Source organism: Peromyscus leucopus, chromosome 7 (genome assembly GCF_004664715.2).
Source record: "Peromyscus leucopus breed LL Stock chromosome 7, UCI_PerLeu_2.1, whole genome shotgun sequence".
Lineage (NCBI taxonomy): Eukaryota > Metazoa > Chordata > Mammalia > Rodentia > Cricetidae > Peromyscus > Peromyscus leucopus.
The window spans coordinates 83,238,634-83,260,584 of NC_051069.1; the positions used below are offsets into that span (position 1 = coordinate 83,238,634).

Consider the following 21,951-nt stretch of genomic DNA (forward strand, 5'->3'; position numbering starts at 1 on the left):
TAGGGAGCCTTTCTGGGTGTGGATCTAGCATGCAAACTGAACTCCCCAGAAACTCACAGATGGGATACTTCCTTATCTTTCTCAAACAGGATGCTTAACTAATGTCATAGTGCATAGAAAATAAGCCATTATATGCCCACCTGTCATCTTAGGACAATCATTCTCAGGCATTTTGCAATATGTTCCTTCATAAATCACTTAAATTAAGAAGGAGCCCAAAGAGTTTCCATTGATATACCCATTATTATTTATCTTATTAGAAACTGATACAAATCTCAAAATGTAATTTTAATGGTTAGTTTGAAGTATAAATAATTTACATGTGACTATAAATAATATATCTTATGAAAGATTAATTTATTTTCCAAGAGAAACAAAAATATGTTCAAAAGAGTAGCATTGCCTTATTTTTTGCAAAGTTCTTCAATGTGAGATATGAGCAATAAAAGACAGAGGATCCTTACATCTGCCCCTGAATGCAATATGCCGCATTAATACTATCATATGGCCATTTGAAAACTCTACTGCACATGAAACAAAGAATAAGAATAAAAAGTGCAAGTAACACTTCCCTGTTATTGTGAAGATAGTTCTGGCCTTGAAGATCTTCCTGAATATATTTCAGAAGCTCCAAGGATACATGGGGCTACCCTTTGAAAACGTCACCTTGGCCATTAGAGCCTGTTTCTAAGGAGACCTGGCTGAAAAGGCTGCAACAGTGTGCAGGCATAGAACATCTTTTTCACCACTAACTCAATACCTAAAACATGTATCACTGTGAAGGTCAAATAAAATTGCTGTGTTTTAGGGCTAAGTAATTTGTGATGCTTTGTGGAATGTGCAATTTAGAATGACCTCAACAAAGTAGCATCTAATGATGTGCTTTCCAGACTGGGCATCCTTCTTTGACCTAGTACAGAAGTGTGGGATTTCTGTTATATTTCTATGATTATGACTGGCAGAGCCCCACTGGCAAAACCCATCCATAATTGATTTTATAGTCAAGTGCATGGGGAGGGAGGGTCTAGACTCAAAATAATTCCAATATTCCAGAGTGTTCTCACAGGGCTACAACTGTTTTAGAAACTCCCCTATAAATGCTTACCATTTGTGAAAAAGAAAAAGTTCACAGTATTCACTTTTGAAAAGAGAAGAATGCTAAAAAAAATAAAAAGAAAAGAAGAGAATGCTACCTCATTTATATAGAAATAAATGACACCTGTCAGGATAAACAAGGATTCGGCGGCAGAAGACTTACACACTTCTGATTCTCCGTGTGTCATGGACAAGTGTCATACACACTGGTTTGCACAGAAAGCAATGGTGAGCACTAGAAGGAGAGCCAGCATTTGACAAGACTGAATGCTGACTTGGAATGACAAGGGAGGAAACGATTGTGTCTTGCTGTCTGTCGACCTGGGCAGATCTTGTGCTAGTTTGCTGAGTGCTAGCCCATTGAAATGCCATTTGAAATTTAAATTCCTTGTATAAAATATCAAGAAAATATGGGCCAGAGAGCTACTAACAAAGGTTCCAAGGCACAGACTGTCACTAAATCACTCTGAAGACTTCAGAGCTACTGAGAGAGATCATTTACAGACAGGCAGTTAAAAACACACAAAGTATCATTTAGCAGTCAACACATTGGCATTCTGATGGGCTTAAATAGTTATCTGTATTTTTTCACTCTAAGAATGTTTTCTTATTATCTTTCTGGTTAAGATCAGACTAGTTAGAGTTTCAGTATGATGATGAGATTAATACAAATATACTATTTCAATGTTGGATTTCTTTTAGAGGTTGAAAATTGGTCTGTATTTGATCCTAACAGTTTGTCACGGACCTTGAGTTCATTCCTCTGGAGATGATGCAGGGGCCCTACTCCTCCACCGGTACCCAGCTCTCAGCAGATGACCTTGCATTACCAAGGAACATATAACTTCTCTGCTGCCATCACTTTCCTCTGCCTTCTTCAGCTCTTGCCCTAGTAGTTCCTTCTATTCTATTCTATTCTGTCTTCAACCTCTCTATCCTCTGGCTTATTCTACTCAACCTGCAACATTTTGAACATCTAGAAGAAAACCCTACTCAGTTCTGCATTCTCAAGATGTGACCTTGGATCTCTATCCCACTTCACCACTTCTCAGAAATATAGCCACACCACTGTCTTCCTACTCATCCCATTGCAGTCCTATGCTATTTGGCTGCTCAAACTATTTTCTCAAAACTCTTCCATGGTTCAGGGGCATCTGTCAGTCACTCAATTGCCACATGCCTCCAGTGCCCTAGATGAAAGTACATGCCTGTATGAATGGGAATCTTCTTCAGCATAAGGTCATAGCTTATACCCCTTATTACCAACTTGAGAGGTAAAGTTGTTTTTCTGTAGCTAAACATCAGGCCTTAGGGCTACAGATATGGCACAACATTAAGAGCACATGTTCTTCTTGCAGAAGACCTGTGTTTGATTCCCAGCATCAACATGGTGGCTCACGACCATTGATAACTCTAGTCCCAGGGGATCTGACACTCTCTTCTGGCTCAATAGGGACCAGGCAATCATATAGTACACAAATATACTTGCAGACAAAACATTCATATGCATAAAAGTAAAAATAAATAAATAAGAATCTGGCCTTAGACGATCTTGTAAGAGAAGGTATGAGTGAAGCTATGGCTGCCGCCATGAGGAGGCAAGGAGATCAACAGTGTGATACAGGCAAAAGTGACCAAATCCTTTAATAAGATTGTAAGCTCAGACAATCTGACTTTGCCCGACAGATCCTTCCTATACACTCTTACATGTGCTATCTAGAATGTTCTCTTGAGGTCACAAAAGACTCATCTTAAATAAGTACTGAGTTTTAGCCTACCCTTGGGGAAGGGCTAGTTTCTCCAACCCAGCAAGATCTAAGGAGAGCTGCTGTGGGTTATACTGTGGCCGTTTCAAGAAAGTCTATAGTGGGGCAGTGCAGCTGAGCATGTGAACTAACTAAATGAGTTCTTTTAAAAGTTCTAAGCTTTGTAGCAGAGTGGGTGGCCAATTTCCTGACTCACCTATTCAACTCATTTGCTGTCCTGACAAAATACTCCCTCCTCTAGGACACACTGGCTGGCTTTATTCTGAAGCCGTTCCATTTCTTCACAGGGTAGATAGGAATGTGCCAAGTAATAGCTTTCCCTTTTGTGTGGGATATCGTTTATGAAGCAGAGCTCAGTTCTTTGTTCAGGAGGAATCATGTGAATGCCAGATCAGTTTTGAACATAACTGGATATATAGTTAAAAGACTTTCATCAAAATAGCCTTGTGCTCTCTTTGGAAAAATGCAGAATCAATCTCATAGAACAGAGTGGGTACCAATGAGCAGGAACTTGGGGATAGGAAACCAAGCCTTATGCTACACATGAACCTGGGAAGCCTCCCCAAGAGCAGAGATGGGTCACAAGCTATCCTTGGAGCTCAGAAACAAATACAGCCAGAAGCTGAAGTTGGCACTTGAGCTGCAGCAATAGAATTTTCTGCTAAAGAATAACTTGTATTTTATTCCACAAGATCCTAGCAAAAGGAGAATGGTGTTAATGAAAACCTCAGTTGAAACCTCATTGCTTTGGTTAGATGTAGTCTCCTGGCTCAACCTAAGATGGAGAAAGCAGTCATGTAAGAGAGACGCATTTTGTCCCTCCCGTCTCCACCTGTAGAAGCTACAGGTTACAGCAAATGTTCGAAGCTACTCAGGAATTGAGAGTAGATTTCTGCGATTTGCCTGTTGTGATTAATAGGACCCTCTCATCCCAAATAATGAAATCGATCCCATCCTTGGTTTTTAAAAAGGAATCAGGACCCTCTGTCATTCTAACTCATGACCTCTGTCTCTCTTTCTTTCTTCATTTGTTTTGTTGTTAGATTCTTACAGTAGCTTCTTTTTTTAAAAAAAAGCATTAAAGAAAAGATAAAATGTTTTAACTGACAAATAAAACTCATCTGTGTTTATAGTGTGTGGTATAGTTGATGCCCATGAGCAATTGGAAGGCTGATCATGCCAGTTAGCATGGGCATCACTTCACATGCTGATCAATCTTTTTGGGTTTTGTAGTAAAAACATTTAAAATCTACTCTCTAGCAATTTTCAAGTATGTAATACATTATTTTAAGCATGCTGTTCCTTATATTCTGTCCTTACAACACTCATTCTTGCTTATCTACTTGCTAACAGCATGCTACATTGCAGCACAGTGTTGTGGGGTGCAGATAAGAGAACCAATAACTGCCGGGCGGTGGTGGCGCACGCCTTTAATCCCAGCACTCGGGAGGCAGAGCCAGGCGGATCTCTGTGAGTTCGAGGCCAGCCTGGTCTACCAAGTAAGTTCCAGGAAAGGCGCAAAGCTACACAGAGAAACCCTGTCTCAAAAAAACTAAAAAAAAAAAAGAGAACCAATAACTAAGTTGTGTATAGGCACTGTGGTCACTGGCCTGGCTGCACCTGCAATGATAGGTGTGCAGGGCCAGGAACGTGTGTGTGGGGGGGTGTGTGTGTAAAAGAGCTTGGGACCTGATTCCACTCCTCTCCCTGTCTTGGATCAACCTATCTTTTACTGGAATTACTAGGGAGGCCTAGAGTCACCTCTCTATTCTGCCTCTGCACTGATGTCTGAGCTTTTTGTCCAAGTTCAAACCAGAATGTGTCAACCCTCTTATTAAAGACCTTCAGTTGTTTCCTACTGTGGCAGACTTCCAAATTTCTTGATTACTTGCAAAATCTTCATGCTTAACTCACTTCCCTGCCCACCCCCCACTAACACTCTGTTTACCAAATATGTTTTGGCCTCACACTTCACGAAATGGGAGAGGAAAGAACAGAAGTAAAAATACACATTCTGCCTTAAAATTTTTGCCATCATTATCATTTTGTACCACTCTTTCCCTCTTGGCAATCAATTCAGTGGATCATTTTCCTAATGAGTGCTGCTCACACTTTGCATAACTGTTTTGATTATAGAGACACCAGGTAGTTTTGAGGAGCACAAATAATCAGTGAGTGGTGTCCACTGCCCTGATCAATTGACAAAGGCTCAGAACTAAACAGAACATAGTAAGTGAGCAAGTCCTGCTCAGGAGAACACTGTCTGTTTTATGGCTGAATGTGCTTCTAGGAGAAAATGAGAGCCAGGATCTGGTTGCCTTTCCCTCCACAGGAATAGTCATTTGTCCATTCCTTCATGCATGCATCAAATAATTGTCGCATGCTGGTCAAATAAATATCAAGGTTTGCAAATTGGACCCTATTCCCAGGGAACTCAGTCCCTTTTATGAGTCTGTGATTTGATCTGAATGCTAGGATCATAAAGGAATGAACCAATTCAAAGCTGAGAAAAATCAGGGATTGAGGTGGAATCCCTTTCAAGACTCTTAAAGAATAAACAAAAGGATCTTTGGAAGCAAGAATATATGCATATGCTCCCCCCTCCCTGTGTCTGTATGTGTCTTCCCTTCCCATTTGTATGTGTCTATGAAGTGCAGGGCACATATAAAGAATGAGGGAATGGTGGAAGTCAATGCCAAAGGCACTTCTGCCCTTTTAGGAGGAGTCAAATGCAAAGACAAAAAAAAACCTAGTTAAAAACTTCAGTGTGTTTGGAAAGTTGCAGCAAGTTCAATGTGACTTGAGAGGAGCAGCAAAGGGTGGGCTGGGTATTCGGAGAGAGGCATCACTGGAGGTAAGCATGGTCTGGGCAGACTGTTACAGCTGGGGTGCAGGAGAATGATACAATCTATGACTTATGAATGAAGATCTCTTGTTGGTATGGAGGGTGAGTTTGAGAAGATCAGTACTTAATGGAAGCTTTCTTAAAAGTGACAATGAAGGCCAATTTCATGGCTCTGACCTAACTAACAGGTCATCTTTGTGTGTCTTCCTAGTGACAGTGTTGGCCATTTTCCATGAACTACATGTGGACCCTGACCTGTACACACTGCTGTTTGGGGAGAGTGTGCTGAATGATGCGGTGGCCATAGTCCTCACATAGTAAGTCCCGGATCTCACCTCATTCCTTTAATCACAGTTCCTGCTGGAGGTAATTCCTGATGTCTTTGATAGCATCTTCTCTCTATGGCAGAGAGATACAGGCACTTGGTAGCTTTTAAGGAATTGTTATCACAGAAGATCTCCAATAATGGGCACAATTCATTAGGCACCTAATATCTAATACTGTTAATGGCTTTCACACTCCCAGCTTATTACAAGATACTACCCAGAGGGTAACAGATTTTTTTTTCTCAGTGCATATATTGAGTTGACTCACTGAAGTTTCCTAAGATGCATGGAAATGAGCTTCCTCATTTCAAAATCACTGCCACTTAGTATTTTCCTTCCACTAGTTGCTTTCCAGTTAACAGACTGACAGAAGCTCTGGAATTTAGCTTTTGGCAGATGGGATCCTAGAACTCAGGGTCACAGCACTACATTCTCCACGCAGATTCAGCGCTTTCAAGGGTGCACAGGTCGCTAGCTCTTCCCAAGCAGGCAGGCACCCATGACCTGGAAGCTGCCTCAGCTGAATGCGGTGCCACTTCCCTTTGTGCTGAGGAGCTTCTTCCCAAGAGACCCGGCGCGCTTTCTCCACCTCCCCTTTAGACATGTAGCCATTTATTTTTAATAAATGCCACTCTGGCAGCTTTCACTGTGTCAGAGGTCTCTCTGTGGTTTTAGATTAAGACCAACATTTTGGGCAATTGTCAGTTATCCCCAAGGAAAGCAGCTATCTGATAATTAAATGTGACAACAGAATCCTATTCCCGGCGTTAATTACTTTAAATGCAGTTGAAAATGTATTGTGAAGTAACAAAAGATTTTTAAGGCAGACCTCAGGGAGGGGAGCGGAAAGCAGGCAGAGCTTGGCAGCCCTCGTTTTCTAGTTTCCTTTGTTTGCCAGTTGACATTTCTTAAGACTGCCTCCCTCCAAAGTTGCCACTGAATTCAGCCATGTTTACCTGGCCACAGAGACACACAGGGTTTTCTGTGTTACAGGTAGCTACCAGCCTGTATAAATAAAAGCAAAAGCCTTGGGCAGAATCACAAATGCAAAAAGATGCTTTGAAAGAAACATCAAGAACAATTAATTAGGACACCAAGAATCCTTGTCCCAGAAATACTAACATTAAAGGAATATTTGAAGAAAAAAAAATGGAAAAATCTGCTGAGTCCCTCATTTTTACTTCCTGTGCTGCCAAATTGTAAAAGGCCAAGCCAAGCAAAACGACTGGAGCACAAAAGAGCTGGGCGGCCCACACAGCTCCATCCGAGGCAGGCTTGGCCTCTGCCCAGCACTGCCACTCACAGTGGTTCTCATTAAAAACAAGGACTTGGGGATGAATGTTGCCCTGTTGACTAAAGGCTGGGGCACTGGACACTGTTTATTTTCCATCTCAAGTCCATTTAAGCATCCCTAACCCAACTATGCATTTCTAAATGAATCTTAATCATAAAGTGAATGCCCCACCCCCTAGGAATAAAGTTTGTGGAGATATTGGGGAGGGTCTGGAAACTTTAGGAGGTAGAATACAGATGGAAGAGGTAGATCCCTGGAGTCTGGTCCTTGGTGGTATAGATCTTGACCCCTTCCTGCCCCCCCCAAACTTCTTGTATGCCAGGGACATTTATACCATGTGCCCCTGCTGACACAATGTTCAATTCAAGCACATGGGTCAGGCAGCCACGGACTAAACTCTCTGAAACCATACAAAATTCGTCTTTGCATACCCAAGCTGTTTCTTTCAGGTGCTTTGGTCACAACAACAAAGCATATCTAATGCATGTATCTTGACAAGGTGTCTTCCTTTCTGGGCAGGAGACAGTTGACATTCTAGCTGAAGCCCTGAAATCTTCAGCTTTGCTCTTCTGGCACTGTGCAGTGTAAACCCAGTGAGTTCCTACTAAAATAGAGCTATATCTGAGGAAGACTATTTGACTGCCCAAAGTCCATACATGAGGATCTCCAAGGTCTCTGCCATAAATTTCTTTGACTGTCAGCCAGTGTGTGTGTGTGTGTGTGTGTGTGTGTGTGTGTGTGTGTGTGTGTGTGTGTGTGTGTGATGGTCTAGCTCTGGCCTCTCTGTCCACCAGCATTTCCTATGGCTTGCCTTGTCTCTTCTTACACTATTTTCCATGTGGTTTTCTTTTTACTTGTTCATGCATTTCTTATTAAAAATAGTTTGTAGAATTTTGTAATGAGTACTGTATATATATACATACATATGTATATATATATATATATATATATAATTTGTATCCTTTCCTCTCTCCATCCAATCCTTCAATGTCCTCCTACTCCCTCTCTAATTCATGACCTCATCTTTCATTATATATATTATGTTATATTATCATATGTTATATATCATATATATGTTATATATACATATATACACAACCTACTGAATCAGTTTAGTGTTGCTCATATATGCATGTGTTTAGGCTGACCACTGGGATTGAAAACTCATCAGGAGCTCTCCCTGGAGAAAACTGATACTCCCTCTCTCATCATCCACTGATTGCCTATAGCTTTTCATCTAGGGGAAGAGCCTTAGGAAATATCTCTCATCCACGTTAGGATGTCAACTGGTTTTCTCATTATGCAGGTCTTGTTTCAGCAACCATATTGAGATTTCATAGGTGTGGCTTTTCTGTCATGTCTAGAAGACATTAGCTCATAGTGGGCATTCGAGTCCCTCTGGATTTTGCAGTCTTTTCCCTCTTCTTCAATTTTCCTTAAGCCTCGGGTATGGGGGTTGTGCTGTAAATGTATCAATTGGAAATGTGTACCCCAGAGTCACTTATTCTCTGCATTTTGACCAGTTGTGAATATTTGTATCGTCTGCATCTGTTTCAAAAGAAGCTTCTTTGATGAGGGATAAGAGCTACACTTATTTGTGGGTTTAAGTATTTAGAAAACAGAAATTACATTGGTTTAAGAAAATCACAGTGATAAGTTCTATTCCAGTTTCTATGACCTGTCGAGCCATAGTCAGTTAGCTAGGTTGGAGGAACTGAGCTAGAACTAATCTGCAAGCTTCTTCCCTGAGAACTAACTTTCGTAGGATCAGAAGGTGGTATGCAAGGTGCAAAGGGAGAAAAGCGATTAATAACTTACCAAGCTGTAAAGCCTCCCAACCACGACAATGATCAGCCTTGCAAGACATCCTGAATGGTATGATAGTGGCACTTTTATCTTGGAAGTAACCAACAGTTGTCTAATTGGACTTAAGGCCCTCTCAATAGGAAAGAATCATCCCAGGTACTCCTTGCTTCTTCAATTTACTTTAGATTCTACATAATGATCTCTTTGTGTTATTTCTTGCTCACAACTCCTTCTAATGCCCATCTCAATCTCTCTTCCAACCATTTCCATCTCCCTTAGGGGAACCCTATTTCAACATTACTTAAAGATTTTCCTTGACTTTCTCACTAACAGTTCATTTATACCTCCTCCTTTCTTTGCCTCTGTACTGAACCACTCAGTACTTGATAGCCTCTTGGAGGTAGATCTAAGCCTTCACACAAAAATCCCTTTTCCTCCATTGTTCTCCCAGGATCTGGTTCCACCTAGGCATACCTTCCAACTCTCATCCCAGTATTTTCCTTCAGGATCCACCAGCTCACAAATAGAACCTAGACTTCCCAATGCTCTTACTTCTTTTTCAGTTGCCATTGGATTTGCATGTGAGTTTGACTTCTAGATTGTAACTTTTTGAAAGTGGAGTATATATACTTAAAGTGTGTATTAAAAGAACAAATAAAAGCTTCTTTTATGTTTTGCCTTTCTTAGTTCAACCCTTGGGTGGTTTTCAAGTTTAAGAACAATGATAATTGATAGGAGTATCAGTAGTAAGGCATTTGACTATCATGTATGAGGCCCTAGGTTCTACACCTAACACCAAAGGTTTTTTTTTTTTTTTTTTACAAAAAGAATAGCTCTAGGGCTATTCTTTTGCAAGCATCATAGAAAAATAAAAGTTTTAAACTTTGATGTGGAGTGGGTATACATTGTCTTTCCCTTTATCCACAAGGGCTACATTTCAAAATTATCATAATTATCTAAAAGTATCATACTGAACCCAACAGATGTAATGTTTTCTTTCTATACAAGAATAACTATGATAAAGTTTAATTTCATAGATTAGGTGAAGTAGACAATTAACAGCAACACCTAATGATAAAATACAACATTTATAACAGTACACAATAGCAAAGGACTCTTAAAGGTTACCAGCTGTGTATTTTTGGTAGCTTCTGTTTAATAATTTCATTGGACTTGACCATGGATTAATAGAGACTACCATAATAAACCCAAATCATTGGCAACTATGTTCATTGACAGGGTCTCTAAAACCTTTTGGAAATAGGCTTGCATTCATCAGCCATAAAATTTTACTTAAGAACTATTCATTCCATTCAGTTTTAATACTTTGCATTTTTAATTGTTAATATTATAACAATAGTTTGCTCTAGTATTTAGTGACATTTTTGATTAAAGACACTTTTCTTTGATAGTCTATGAAGCAAAATATTATAATTAATACTGTTTCTTCAGTTAAATGTCCTCTCAATTTCAGAGAATTGATTTATAATTGAATTTGATTTTCCCATCTCTCCTACATGGCACAAAATGATGAGTGCTGTATTATGTTTCTATGGTTTAAAATGATCTAGCAATTCTTTGTCCTGAAATAAAAGTAGCTTCAATTAACACAGAAGTTCTGAAATTAGCTTATCTCTGACCCATATTGTGATTTCTAGTATATATGAATATCCTTTCCAAATGTGTGCACACTAGCTTAAAATGAATAAATGTTACATGATGCATTTACCTTTCCAAAGGTTGTTAAATAGACTTTAAAAGGAAGCAAAAGACAGAGCAAAGAGATCTAGAGGGGTTATGTGTGCTAGAATCCTAAACAAAGACATTAATTTCAGAGGCAGCATGGCAGAGTCAAAAGAAGCCACAATTAGAAGTCAGATCTGGTGTTAGGATCCCCATTAATTAAGTGTGCAATCAGTACAGTTTTCACAGAACCAACTCAACCATTGTAAGCAAACAGACTGAGCTGATGTAAATGAGCAGCAGCCATAGAAAGAGCTCAGGAAAGTGCTCCAGGAAATGAGCAGGACTCTCCCTCCTTAGTCCTTCACTGTGAGTTTTCACTTTTGGTTAGGAGGTGATGGCCTCATTCTTCAGAACAAAGCAAAAACCACTGCCCCATCATTCCCAGCCTTAAGTTTTGCTACATCTAGTAGATTCTGGAAAAGTTACTGTTTTAGGGCTACTCACTGACACTGCATAACTCACCCATCTAAGTCATGTGCAAGGAGGTTAAGGCCATAAGTGACTTCACTTGGAACCAAATGAGTTGAGATGGGGAAAGCAGAATTATTGTTCAAGTAAAATTGCCATGAATGAAGAAAAATAAATGATGGATAGAAACATAACAAAATTAGCATACCAGAACAGTGGTTTTATCTGGCCATAGTCATCTGTGTTTGTCTGCTTATGCACAAATTGTAAGAGTAGTTATGCAGTATATATTACAAAGTTATTCTGAGCAATAAATAAAGCAATACAGCTGAAAAATTTCTGCATCTCTATAATCTAGGAAGACTATGTGATAGAAATATTTTTCTATTTATGCTGTCATTTATATCAATCTCTATTGTCCTACCTACACAGCTTTCTGTTTTTCTTTAAATGACCTGTTTCTAATGAAGTAGTCCCTCATAAATGTGGAAATTTATAATCCAAAGAATATAAAGAATAACCATTTTTATATATGATTTCCCCCATTAGGATTATCTTATGTAATTAAGATATATTGGCTAACATTGACAAATCAAGAAACAGAGGTTGGAGTATTTTAAGGTTGTAACTGCTTGTTATACAGCCTCCTTTCCTGGGGAGATGTGAACTAAAGCATAAAAAATAAAGAAAAAACATTTAAATCCATATATTGATAAAAAATAAAGAAATACAGACATCTCAAATAAATAACCTAATGATGCACCTCAAGGTCTTAGGGGGGGAAAAGTCAAATTTAAAAAAAATTAATGGAAAATAATAAATAAAAGGCAGTCTTTAATGGAGATTAAGAAAAAAAAGACAGTACATAGAATCAAACAAAAAAGTTGGCTCATTGAAAAGATAAACAAAATCAATAAACCTCTAGCCAAACTGACCAAAGAAAGCCAAACGGCCTTTATAATACACATTATGAATTGTTATATCTCCTCAATATAGAATATTTAGATAAGTTACTGTGGTGGTTTGAATGAGAATGGCCCCCATAGACTCATGTTTGCATATTTGGTCCCTAGTTGATGGAACTATTTGGAATTAGGAGCCTTGGCCTTCTTGGAGGAGGTGTGTCACTGGAGGCAGGCTTGCAGTTTCAAAAGGCCCATGCCATCCCCAGTTAGCTCTCTCTGCCTCATGGTTGTTGTCTCAAGATGTGAGCTCTCAGCTACTGCTCCAGTACCATGCCTACATGGCTGCTGCCATGCCCCCCACCATGGTGGTCATGGACTTTAACCCTCAGAACCATGAACCCCAAATTAAATGCTTTCTTTTGTGAATTGCTTTGGTCACAGTGTTTTGTCACAGCAATAGAAAAGTTACTAAGAAAGTTATCTTGGGTAAGTTACATAACATTTTGGTGCTTCCGCTGCCTTTCAGAGATGAGGGATGGTAGCAGCACATACCTCATTAGATTAGATAGGCCTAGCTTGTTGCACTCAGTACATTGTCAAGCATTAGCTTCTATTATTACTCTCATCAGCAAAGATCAGTAACAAGAGGTAAGCATTAAAGAACGATGTGCAAAGCATTTAGAGAATAAACAAAAAGGAGAAACCCTAATGGTCAGTAACTATGAATGAGATCAACTTCACTAATAATAAATGAAAAATTAACCTCTAATGTATCTTTTTTTTAAACTAGCAAATCTTCAAATCTTAAGAACTCAAGATGGTGTAGTCATACACATAGAGTTGACATCTGAGAAATGGGAACCCTCCTATGTCACTAAAAGTGATAAAAGTTTTACAGAGATAATTTGGCAGCATTTAGTAAGAGTCATTAGACTTTTAGTCATGTGATCAGGAACTACACTTCTGGAAATTTATCCTAAAAAGTAGTTGAGGCCATGAAATTGTATACAATGGTTGCCAGGTGGTTCAGAAAATTTTGTGCATTGATGTCACCCATCCCACACATTTAAAAACAATAGAGAAGGCAATATATTGATGTAAAATATGCATAATACAGTTTAAAGCAAACAAAGCACCCTAATTTATAGTACTCATGTATAATAAATAGTAATATTTGTATTTAGCAAATACCAGAAAAATTAAATATATAGTAACATCTAGATTGACAACAGAATTCCCACCAATGACAAAGCAAATTCAAGGTCATCCTTAGCTATACAATGAGAATTTGTCTCAAAAAATAAATCAAAACAAAGACCACTAACTATATGTAAATACAGATATACTTATATAATATTTCTGTCCTGGTTAATTTGGCTTACAAATCCTGAGCACAGTTCATCATTGAGTGAAATTAAGGCAGGAACTCAAACAGGGCCAGAATTTGGAGGCAAGAACTGAAGCAGGGACTGTCGAGGCATGCTGTTAATTGGCTTGCTCAATTTGTTTTTGTTATATAATCTAGGATCATCTGCCCAGGTATGATACTGCCCATGGTGAGCAGGTCCCTCCCATATCAATCATTAATCAAGATAACACCCCACAGACTTGCCTACAGGCCAATCTGGTGGAGGTATTTTCTCAATTGAAGTTCCTCTTCCCTGACCAGACAAATTATGTATATTATAATAATTACATTATATATAAATTATGCATTTTATGTTATCTCTTTATTTTACATATAATTATGAAGACATAGTGAAGTACTTTTTGTTATTTGTGTGTAAATTACTTGCATATCATATATCAAATATATGCTATTTCCATACAAATATAATTTATATACTTTAAGTGATAAGTAGAGCATTGTGCTGGAACATGTTCTTTTAAAATAATTCCATAGTATATAAATGTCTTCAAGTTTTCTTAGAGATGAACTAAGGACCTCTGTAGAGAGCAGGCTCTCAGAGGGTAATAAATATACACTAAGTGTCTTTATTCATTTTAAAGCAAATACTGATAGGGAAGTTCACTGCAGCTCATTAAAAGAGGGAGAAACAGAGCAGCAATTTTCCCTTTCTCAATAAGAGCACCGTGCTGCCTGGAAGTTTTTGCTAGAAAACGTCACAGAAAGTGTGATGCCAGTGAATACTTGGCACTTAACCACAGGTGATATTTTGAAAGACCACAATCCTTAAGGCCGGTGCTTTTTAAGGGGAATTTAACATGAAAGCTAGTAGGATGTTGTGAGACTCAGCCATGAAACAAAGAGGAACCTTGAGTTATTATCCAGCAATTCACCAAAATGTGCTCAGCACCTGTACATGCAATCTATAGATTGGCTGGATACAGTCAGCCATCCCTCCCCTCAGCAAGTTGGGCAATAATAACTATGACAGGATTTAATATGTATGAGAAAACATTTCTCTAAAAGTCAATTCAGAAGAGCTGTAAAGTTTGGACATAAAAATGGGTCCCTAAGGAAATCCCATTCTAATATCGTTTCTAGGAAGAATGCAAACTCCTTATAGGCAACCTAGACTTTTCTCTGTTCCCCACAACACAAACTAATTGTTTGGCAGTTTCTCCAATAATTACTGAGTGAATCAATTAGGGTCTTTTCAGGTGCAGATGGAGGCATTTATTAATTCTCTCATTAACAGTCCTTCCAGAGGATGTATGTTTAATTGTCTTTATTGTGCTTCTTCCAACTGTTTAGAAAGCCCTGTTAGCTGCTCTCATTAGCCCCATGTCTCCCATTGGCTCCTGCTGGGAAACATGGACACGATGAGACGGTACACCTTGCTGATGAGAGTGAGCAGAAACTTCCACCACAACCCAGAGCTATATTTCTCATGAGCCTGCTTAGCTAAAAATGTAAGTCCCTTATGTCTTGACACATCTTTCCAAAGGTGATTCAGGAATTAATTTTGGCTTGGAAACTGATAGTCAGCCTGAATTACATTTGTTTTGATGGCTGTCTAGATATATACTCGTGTGTTACATAATTAAAAGAAAAATAATGTATGGCTCACTTTGCCTATGGACTCCTGTCCAGGCAATCAATTCTATGCTAATGTCATTTCTTCAACACTAGGTGGTGTCACATGGCAGGAGTGGAAAAGGCTCCCTGGGCTCTTTAACTAGGACCAGGGCCACTGTCCTCAGCTGACAGTGGCTGTGAGTCAGACAGTCCCAGTGGGGTACTGCACACCTGTCCACTGCTGCTATCTTGGGTTTTGCTGTGTCCTGACCTCTGGTTCCTGTTTCCTTACCATGACTTTGCAGTCTCCTTTACCCTAGCTCTTAGTGCCTCTTCAGATCTCTAGGCTCCAGCCTTGGCATTCTCCAGCGACTCTGCTCCATCTCTTGACTTTCAGATTAGATCTAACATTTGCTTGCTCCTTCTTCAGAACTCAGCCCCATGATGTAGAACTTGACTTGCTCTTGCCAAACCACATATGACAAAATGGTCTACTAAACATAATTAAATATTGTGAATTCATACTGATGGTTCTTTATCTCAGTTTCATTGGTATATAAGTCAGATGTAAGTGACACAGACACAATTAAAATTAATGTAAGCAAAGGAACTCATTGGCCTGTGTATCAGGGATGAGTTGACTGGGATGCGGGGCTCAAGGATCCAATGTGGCTGCTTCTTTTCTCTCGTTATCTGATTCTCTAAGGGCAACCCTCTGTGTTTGCTCATACACGTAGATGGCTTATTCTGTTAAACAGGGGAGGATATTTCTAGGCATATGCAGTTTTGAGCTCAAAACAATACTTCATTTTCCCAGTATATTGCATATCAATCACAAAATTTCCAAATGGCTCTGCCTGCTTTTGATGATCTCCCATAGAGCAATCACACAATACTCTAAGGGAATTAGGACATGGTAATTGGTCAGATCTGAGTCTTGTCCCAGCCTGAGGCTGGTGGCTTGTGGTCTATTTTTGAGAAGAAATCAATTTGAGGAAAAGTCTAACAAACTTTCCAAAACTGTAGCTGCTGTACTCATCATGACATGATGTGTTGAAACAGAAAGGCCCCTGGGCTACTCTAAGCTTGAAGAAATGTTCTATCTTAGAAAGAAAACATTCTTTTCTGCATGTGGAACTGAAGGAGAGAAAAATGAATTCTATATGTCACAAACAATGAAAAACATCATAGCAAGAATGGGAAAAGCCCACTGTGTGGGAGTGCATGCTCTCATGGAGCTTCAGAGGCTCTTGCACTGGGTGCATGCTCTCATGGAGCTTTAGAAGCTCTTGTACTGGGTGCATGCTCTCATGGAGCTTTAGAGGCTCTTGCACTGGATGCATGCTCTCATGGATCTTCAGAGGCTCTTGCACTGGATGCATGCTCTCACGGAGCTTCAGAGGCTCTTGCACTGGGTGCATGCTCTCATGGAGCTTCAGAGGCTCTTGCACTGGATGCATGCTCTCACGGAGCTTCAGAGGCTCTTGCACTGGAGTCCTGTTCCCCATCTTTTGTTAGTGCAGCTTTGGTGAAAATAAATTGAATAAAGTCTGAGTTTTCAGAGTGTGCATTCAGCCACATTGGTTCTTCTTAACGCCGACGTTAAGAAGTGGTGAGGAAGCTTGCCATTGGCTTGGAATTCAAAAGATCAAAGGTCTTGTCCCAGGCAGTGTGAAATCTGAAACATAACTTTATAAATCAACAGAAAAAGTATAGAAGACAATTAAAACAATGTTCCCACCACACTCCCCTCTCACCATTAAAACTTGTTTCAAAGTGAGACTTTCATGGGCAGGGCCATGGAAATCCCACAGGAAAAATACAACAATTCTTCCTGAAAATGAGCTCATACGCAAAAAGGAACAGGCCACCAAAGGGCATAGCTCCACCTAAAGGAAAGCCAGGAATCAAGCAGACCAAGCAGATGAGAGGAAGCCAGAGGGGCAAGCACCCAAAAGGCAAGGAGTCTGAGGAAGAGTATAAAATGGGCACATTAAAACCAACAGAAGAGTCCAGTAGAAGAGTGGGAATGGTGAGGAAAGTAGAGTTCAATGCAAAAGATGGAGCTTGGCCAATGAAAATGCAAATATTGACATTAAAAACTCAATGGATGACATAAATGTCAGATGATAAACCAACTGGCAAGTGGAAGATGAAGTTGACAAATGATCCAAAATGAATGTAGCACAGGCTTAAAAACTATGACAGGTTGGTTAAGAGATGTGAATGATAGCATGGAAAGAAATCCAGAAGACATCAGTAAAAATTTCAGAAGGAGAAATGAAAGGGAGTGATGGGAGGCAGTATTTGAAGAGATGGTGAATAATAATTTTCTAGAGTTAAAAAGGCAAATTGAAAGATCACATAGTATTTACAGCTTGATAAGTGGAAACTAATCTACAGTCGATATATTTTAATTTTTAGTTAATTTTAAATCCCCCTCTCTCAGTGTGTGTGTGTGTGTGTGTGTGTGTGTGTGTGTGTGTGTGTGTGTGTGGTGTGCCATTTGACCAGACAGTGATTCATTAATTAGGAAGCATCAAACTCTAAGTGACAAATGTAAAAGGCCTGTAAGGAAGTACTAAGAGAGGTGGGGAGAATGAATGACTGATTGAAGTGCAGAGAGATAAGAGATCAGTAAAGATAAAGTGCAAATTTTAAGGGAACCAGAGAGGTAAGATCGGGTCCTTAGTATGAAGGTCATTCACAGTTACAAACTGCCCAAGAATAGTGTCTTCATTAGGAGTAAATGCATCCCAAGAAGAGAGGAGTATCCAAGGTCTGGTAGGAAATAAACAATAGCCCAAGACCCAAATTCAACAAAACCATAATTTAAAGCTAAAAGTGAAATATACTTTCAAATATAGTTTACTGTCCATATATCATCAGTTATAAATCTTTCCAGGGATACAATTATGTAGAAATAAGATGCTTAACTCGCTAAGAAATGAAGAGCAGAGGACATTGAACTCAGGTTTTGGCAGAAATACCTATAGGTAAAATGAGAAATGACTGTGGCAGATATAATGAAGATGAATAAAGAGGGGGAGGATTGGGAAGACAGTGACTCCAAATTTCACTACAATATTTAGAGACAATGGATATGAGCTAGCTATGGGAGGAGAGATAATGTGGGCACAGGAGAGACACAGCAGAGATCTATTTACTGTAACACTCCAGATTTCACTCACCCAAACATTTCTCAAAATGGTACAAGAGGGTCTGCCTACAGGCCATACTTCTCTACTTTGTGCAGAGTTGCTGAAATTAATGGGAGCCGGCTATGAAATCACAGGTACTCTCATCATTTTGGACTGTGCAAATGGTACCTCATGCTAGGAAGCCGGGCCTGTCTTCTGCCACACCTCATTACTATGTAATCGGAGCTTCATGTTCATTTCAGCCCACAGTTTGAAAACTTGTCCTCTTGCTTAGAGGCCCCACACTGTGTCCTAGTCTGAACCCAGAAAAACCAGCCATAAGAGAATGAGATACACTAAGCAGTCTGTACATGAGGCAGTGGTAGGACCAGGGTTCTTGTAATTAACAAAAGAAATTACTGATCCATGGGTGAGACTACTCATGCTGATGTGGTGAGTTCATTTTCTTCCTGGAATCAAGCTACTCAGGATACTTAATCAGCATCCACTTTATTAATTCACCACAGGAAATTACTGTCATTGGGATTTCAAGAGTCTCAAAGATCATATGGTCTTTCTCACACTTTTTTTTTCAAGCAGCCTTTCTTGTACCTGATTTGCATACAGCAGCAAATACTAGAGGTGTGTATGGTATACATGGGGACAGGTAGAGGTCCACTGGTCTGTTGGTTGATTATCTTTATAATCTTCATCATTCATACAAAAGAAGCTACTTTCCATTGGGACCTGAAATTTTGGGTTCTTGAGAACTACCACCTGAATCCACAGTAATATTTGGGACCATTTAAAACTACTCCAAAGTCTGACGAGATAAACAGGAGTGGCCCCTTCTCCACTGCACAAAGCTGTGATGGTGACCTGAAGTCTTCTGTTCCATGATGCTTCTCATTCCTCCACCACTAACCAATCCTTCCTTGCTTCACTGTCCTTTTGTCGTGATGCAAACCATTGTTTGTCTCTATCTAATATCCTTCAGTATCTGGTTGGGAGAATTGATAGTATTTTCTGGCTTCTGACTCAGCCATGACCAGTGACATTCACTGATAGGACAATACCTAGTGGCAGATGGTAGTTTGTACTAGGTAGCAGACTGTAGACGACAAGAATAAACCATGACTTTGACCTCATATCAGGCAAGGTTCCCAAAGACTTAAGAGCTTCTAGTGACAGTATGATGTAAAACGCTGAATTCTGAATTTTTGGTGAGAAATCAGAGCCTTAAAGTCTGAAGGAAGTCAAAACTCTCATACCAGAGGGTAAAACGAGCAACCTAATAAAATGACAAGACTTTATAGTTGAAACTCATTAAGATTTTTCATCATAAATCATGTTTTATTTCTAACAAACTTTTGACATCTCATTCTGCACAACCAGGAGAACATCTTTTATTTAAAGTACTCTGCTCTGAATTCTTTTCTATAATTTTTTTCAAGGAACAAGAGGTCAAATCAACATTCAGTCATAATTTTGGCCCAAATTAAAATCCCTCTTGTCCTGGAGACTATAATCTGCTCATATTACTTGGATTCCACAATGAATTTACATAGCAGTCTTGTTATGGGTCTGACATGGGTACTGCCTTCCTGAGGCATGTGATGCTGAGGAAATCTGATTAAACTTTGGGAAAGAGCAACTGTTCGGCAATGGTGTATAAACTCGGGACCCATTTTTCAGAGCCTGACTGCAGGGCCTGGCACCCTCACCAGTCATTGGATGATAAATGAACTGTCCCTGAATGCCCAACTCCCATGTTAATAGCTTTAAAATACCAGTTGTTTATGAGAAAGAAGTTGGGAGCTTTGATGAATTTTTCTACCCCAGGAGTCCACAGACACATCTTTTTTTTTTTTTTTTTTTTTTCTCCCCATTGCTGGCAGGCAGTGTTGTAAGGCAAGGGAAGAAATCCATTCACCATTTGGATGTTCTCCATGGGTTAACATCACACCTCTCATGTCAAAATGTAGTAGAGTGGGTACCCAGTAAATTCTTATGTGAAATGAGACATGAAATCCAGACCACTCTCTACTGCATTTTCCTGTCATATCAGAATTATAATGCAGTTTCATCTGGTATTTACAGAGGTGTGGAATTCAAACTGGATATATGAACACTATAGCCCAGGCCAAAGGGCTTATTTTCCAAATGACAGTTAAACAGTCAAACGTGACTAAGTGCCATGGATATCTGTGTCATATTTGAGCATCTTTACCTTAACATGTGTGGCTCTGTTCTTTTAGTCTTTCTCCATTCCTATCCTCATGTGTTTGATTCTGCAGAGATTTAAATATTAATTTTGATGTGGAAGGTGACTATTGAGATTATCAGACATTGCCTATTCTCAAATCTTTCCTTGTCATGTTCATAAGAAAAAGTCACAGAAGAAACTATATGTGTTATTTTGTTAATAATTCTGATAAATTTTTTGATAGAAAACTGTTGATCTCAGAACACTCCTCAAATGTAGACAAGGCATAGATTTTAATTCTCCATGGAATCTGTCAGTTTTCTCATTCATCCAAGCTTCTCGTGGGAGCTTTAATATACCCAGGGAAAGAAGAACCTACTTAGAAGGGAGACATAACTGAAGATGCGGATTACATGAACAGATCAGATAAACTTGACAGGGAGCAAAACTAGAAAACCAGACTTCAGGTATGCAAACCTGGTCACTGGTAGGTGTACAAAGGGCCAGGATACTCATTACAAGGGAAAGGATTGAAATTATAAAAAGTAAACTTATGGAAATTTTAAATATGAAAAGCAAAATAAACTACTTAATAGATACAACTTGAATTAGTAAATTCAAAATATTCAAAGGACCAAATATTAGTGAACTCAGAAATCTAGCTCTGCAGGAGAGTAAGGCACAAAAATAAACCAGAGCCATCAAGGATAATAATTATCTTCCTCAAATAACCTTGACAAGTCTAAAATAATTTTTAAAAAGTATAAAATGTATAAAAAGAAAAATCTCTAGGCAATGGACAAAACAGTCTCAAAAAATTAGGGTTAGAGTTTGAATATGACCCCTAAATTTCATATATTGGAAACTTAATCCACAATACAACAATTCAGAGAAATGGGACCTTTAAGGAGTGACAAGGTCACGAGTCTCTGCTCAATGCCATTGTCACAGGAGTCCGTTACTTTATCACAAGTGAGCTCATGAGTAAGGCTGTTCTCTCTCATACACTCACCCTCCCTTGCCCTCTACAATGGATGGTACAGCATAAGATCCCTGCCAGGTATGGGGACCTTGATCTTGGATTCTGCCTTCAGAGCTGCAAGAAACATCTATATTTTTCCTTGTGACTTACTCATCCTCTGATATTCTGTTATAGCAGCACAAAATTAACTAAGATGGTCAATAATATAATGAATGAGCTTGAAAGACAGCTTGGATGTTAAGGGTGTTCATTGCGCTTTCCGAGGAGCTGGGTTAGGTTCCTAGAATCCAAGTCAGGCAGCTCACAACCACATATAACGCAGCTCTAGAACATACAAATACCTCTTCTGGACTCCTTGGGCACCTATACACACTAGCACATACACACAGATGTACATGTGTACACATGTTATTCCTTTGAAATATTGCAATAAATGGATCGAAAGGGTT

The 21,951-nt window shown here is 39.2% G+C and overlaps 1 protein-coding gene across 1 annotated transcript in view; it reads left to right on the top strand.

Annotated features, from left to right (window-relative positions):
* The window catches only part of Slc9a9 (solute carrier family 9 member A9), a 551,705-nt gene that overhangs the window by 177,736 nt on the left and 352,018 nt on the right, over window positions 1-21,951 (top strand). Inside the window, exon 6 of the mRNA XM_028865996.2 lies at window positions 5,918-6,023. Within this exon, the coding sequence (XP_028721829.1) occupies window positions 5,918-6,023 (106 nt within the window). The remainder of the gene's footprint in view (window positions 1-5,917; window positions 6,024-21,951) is intronic.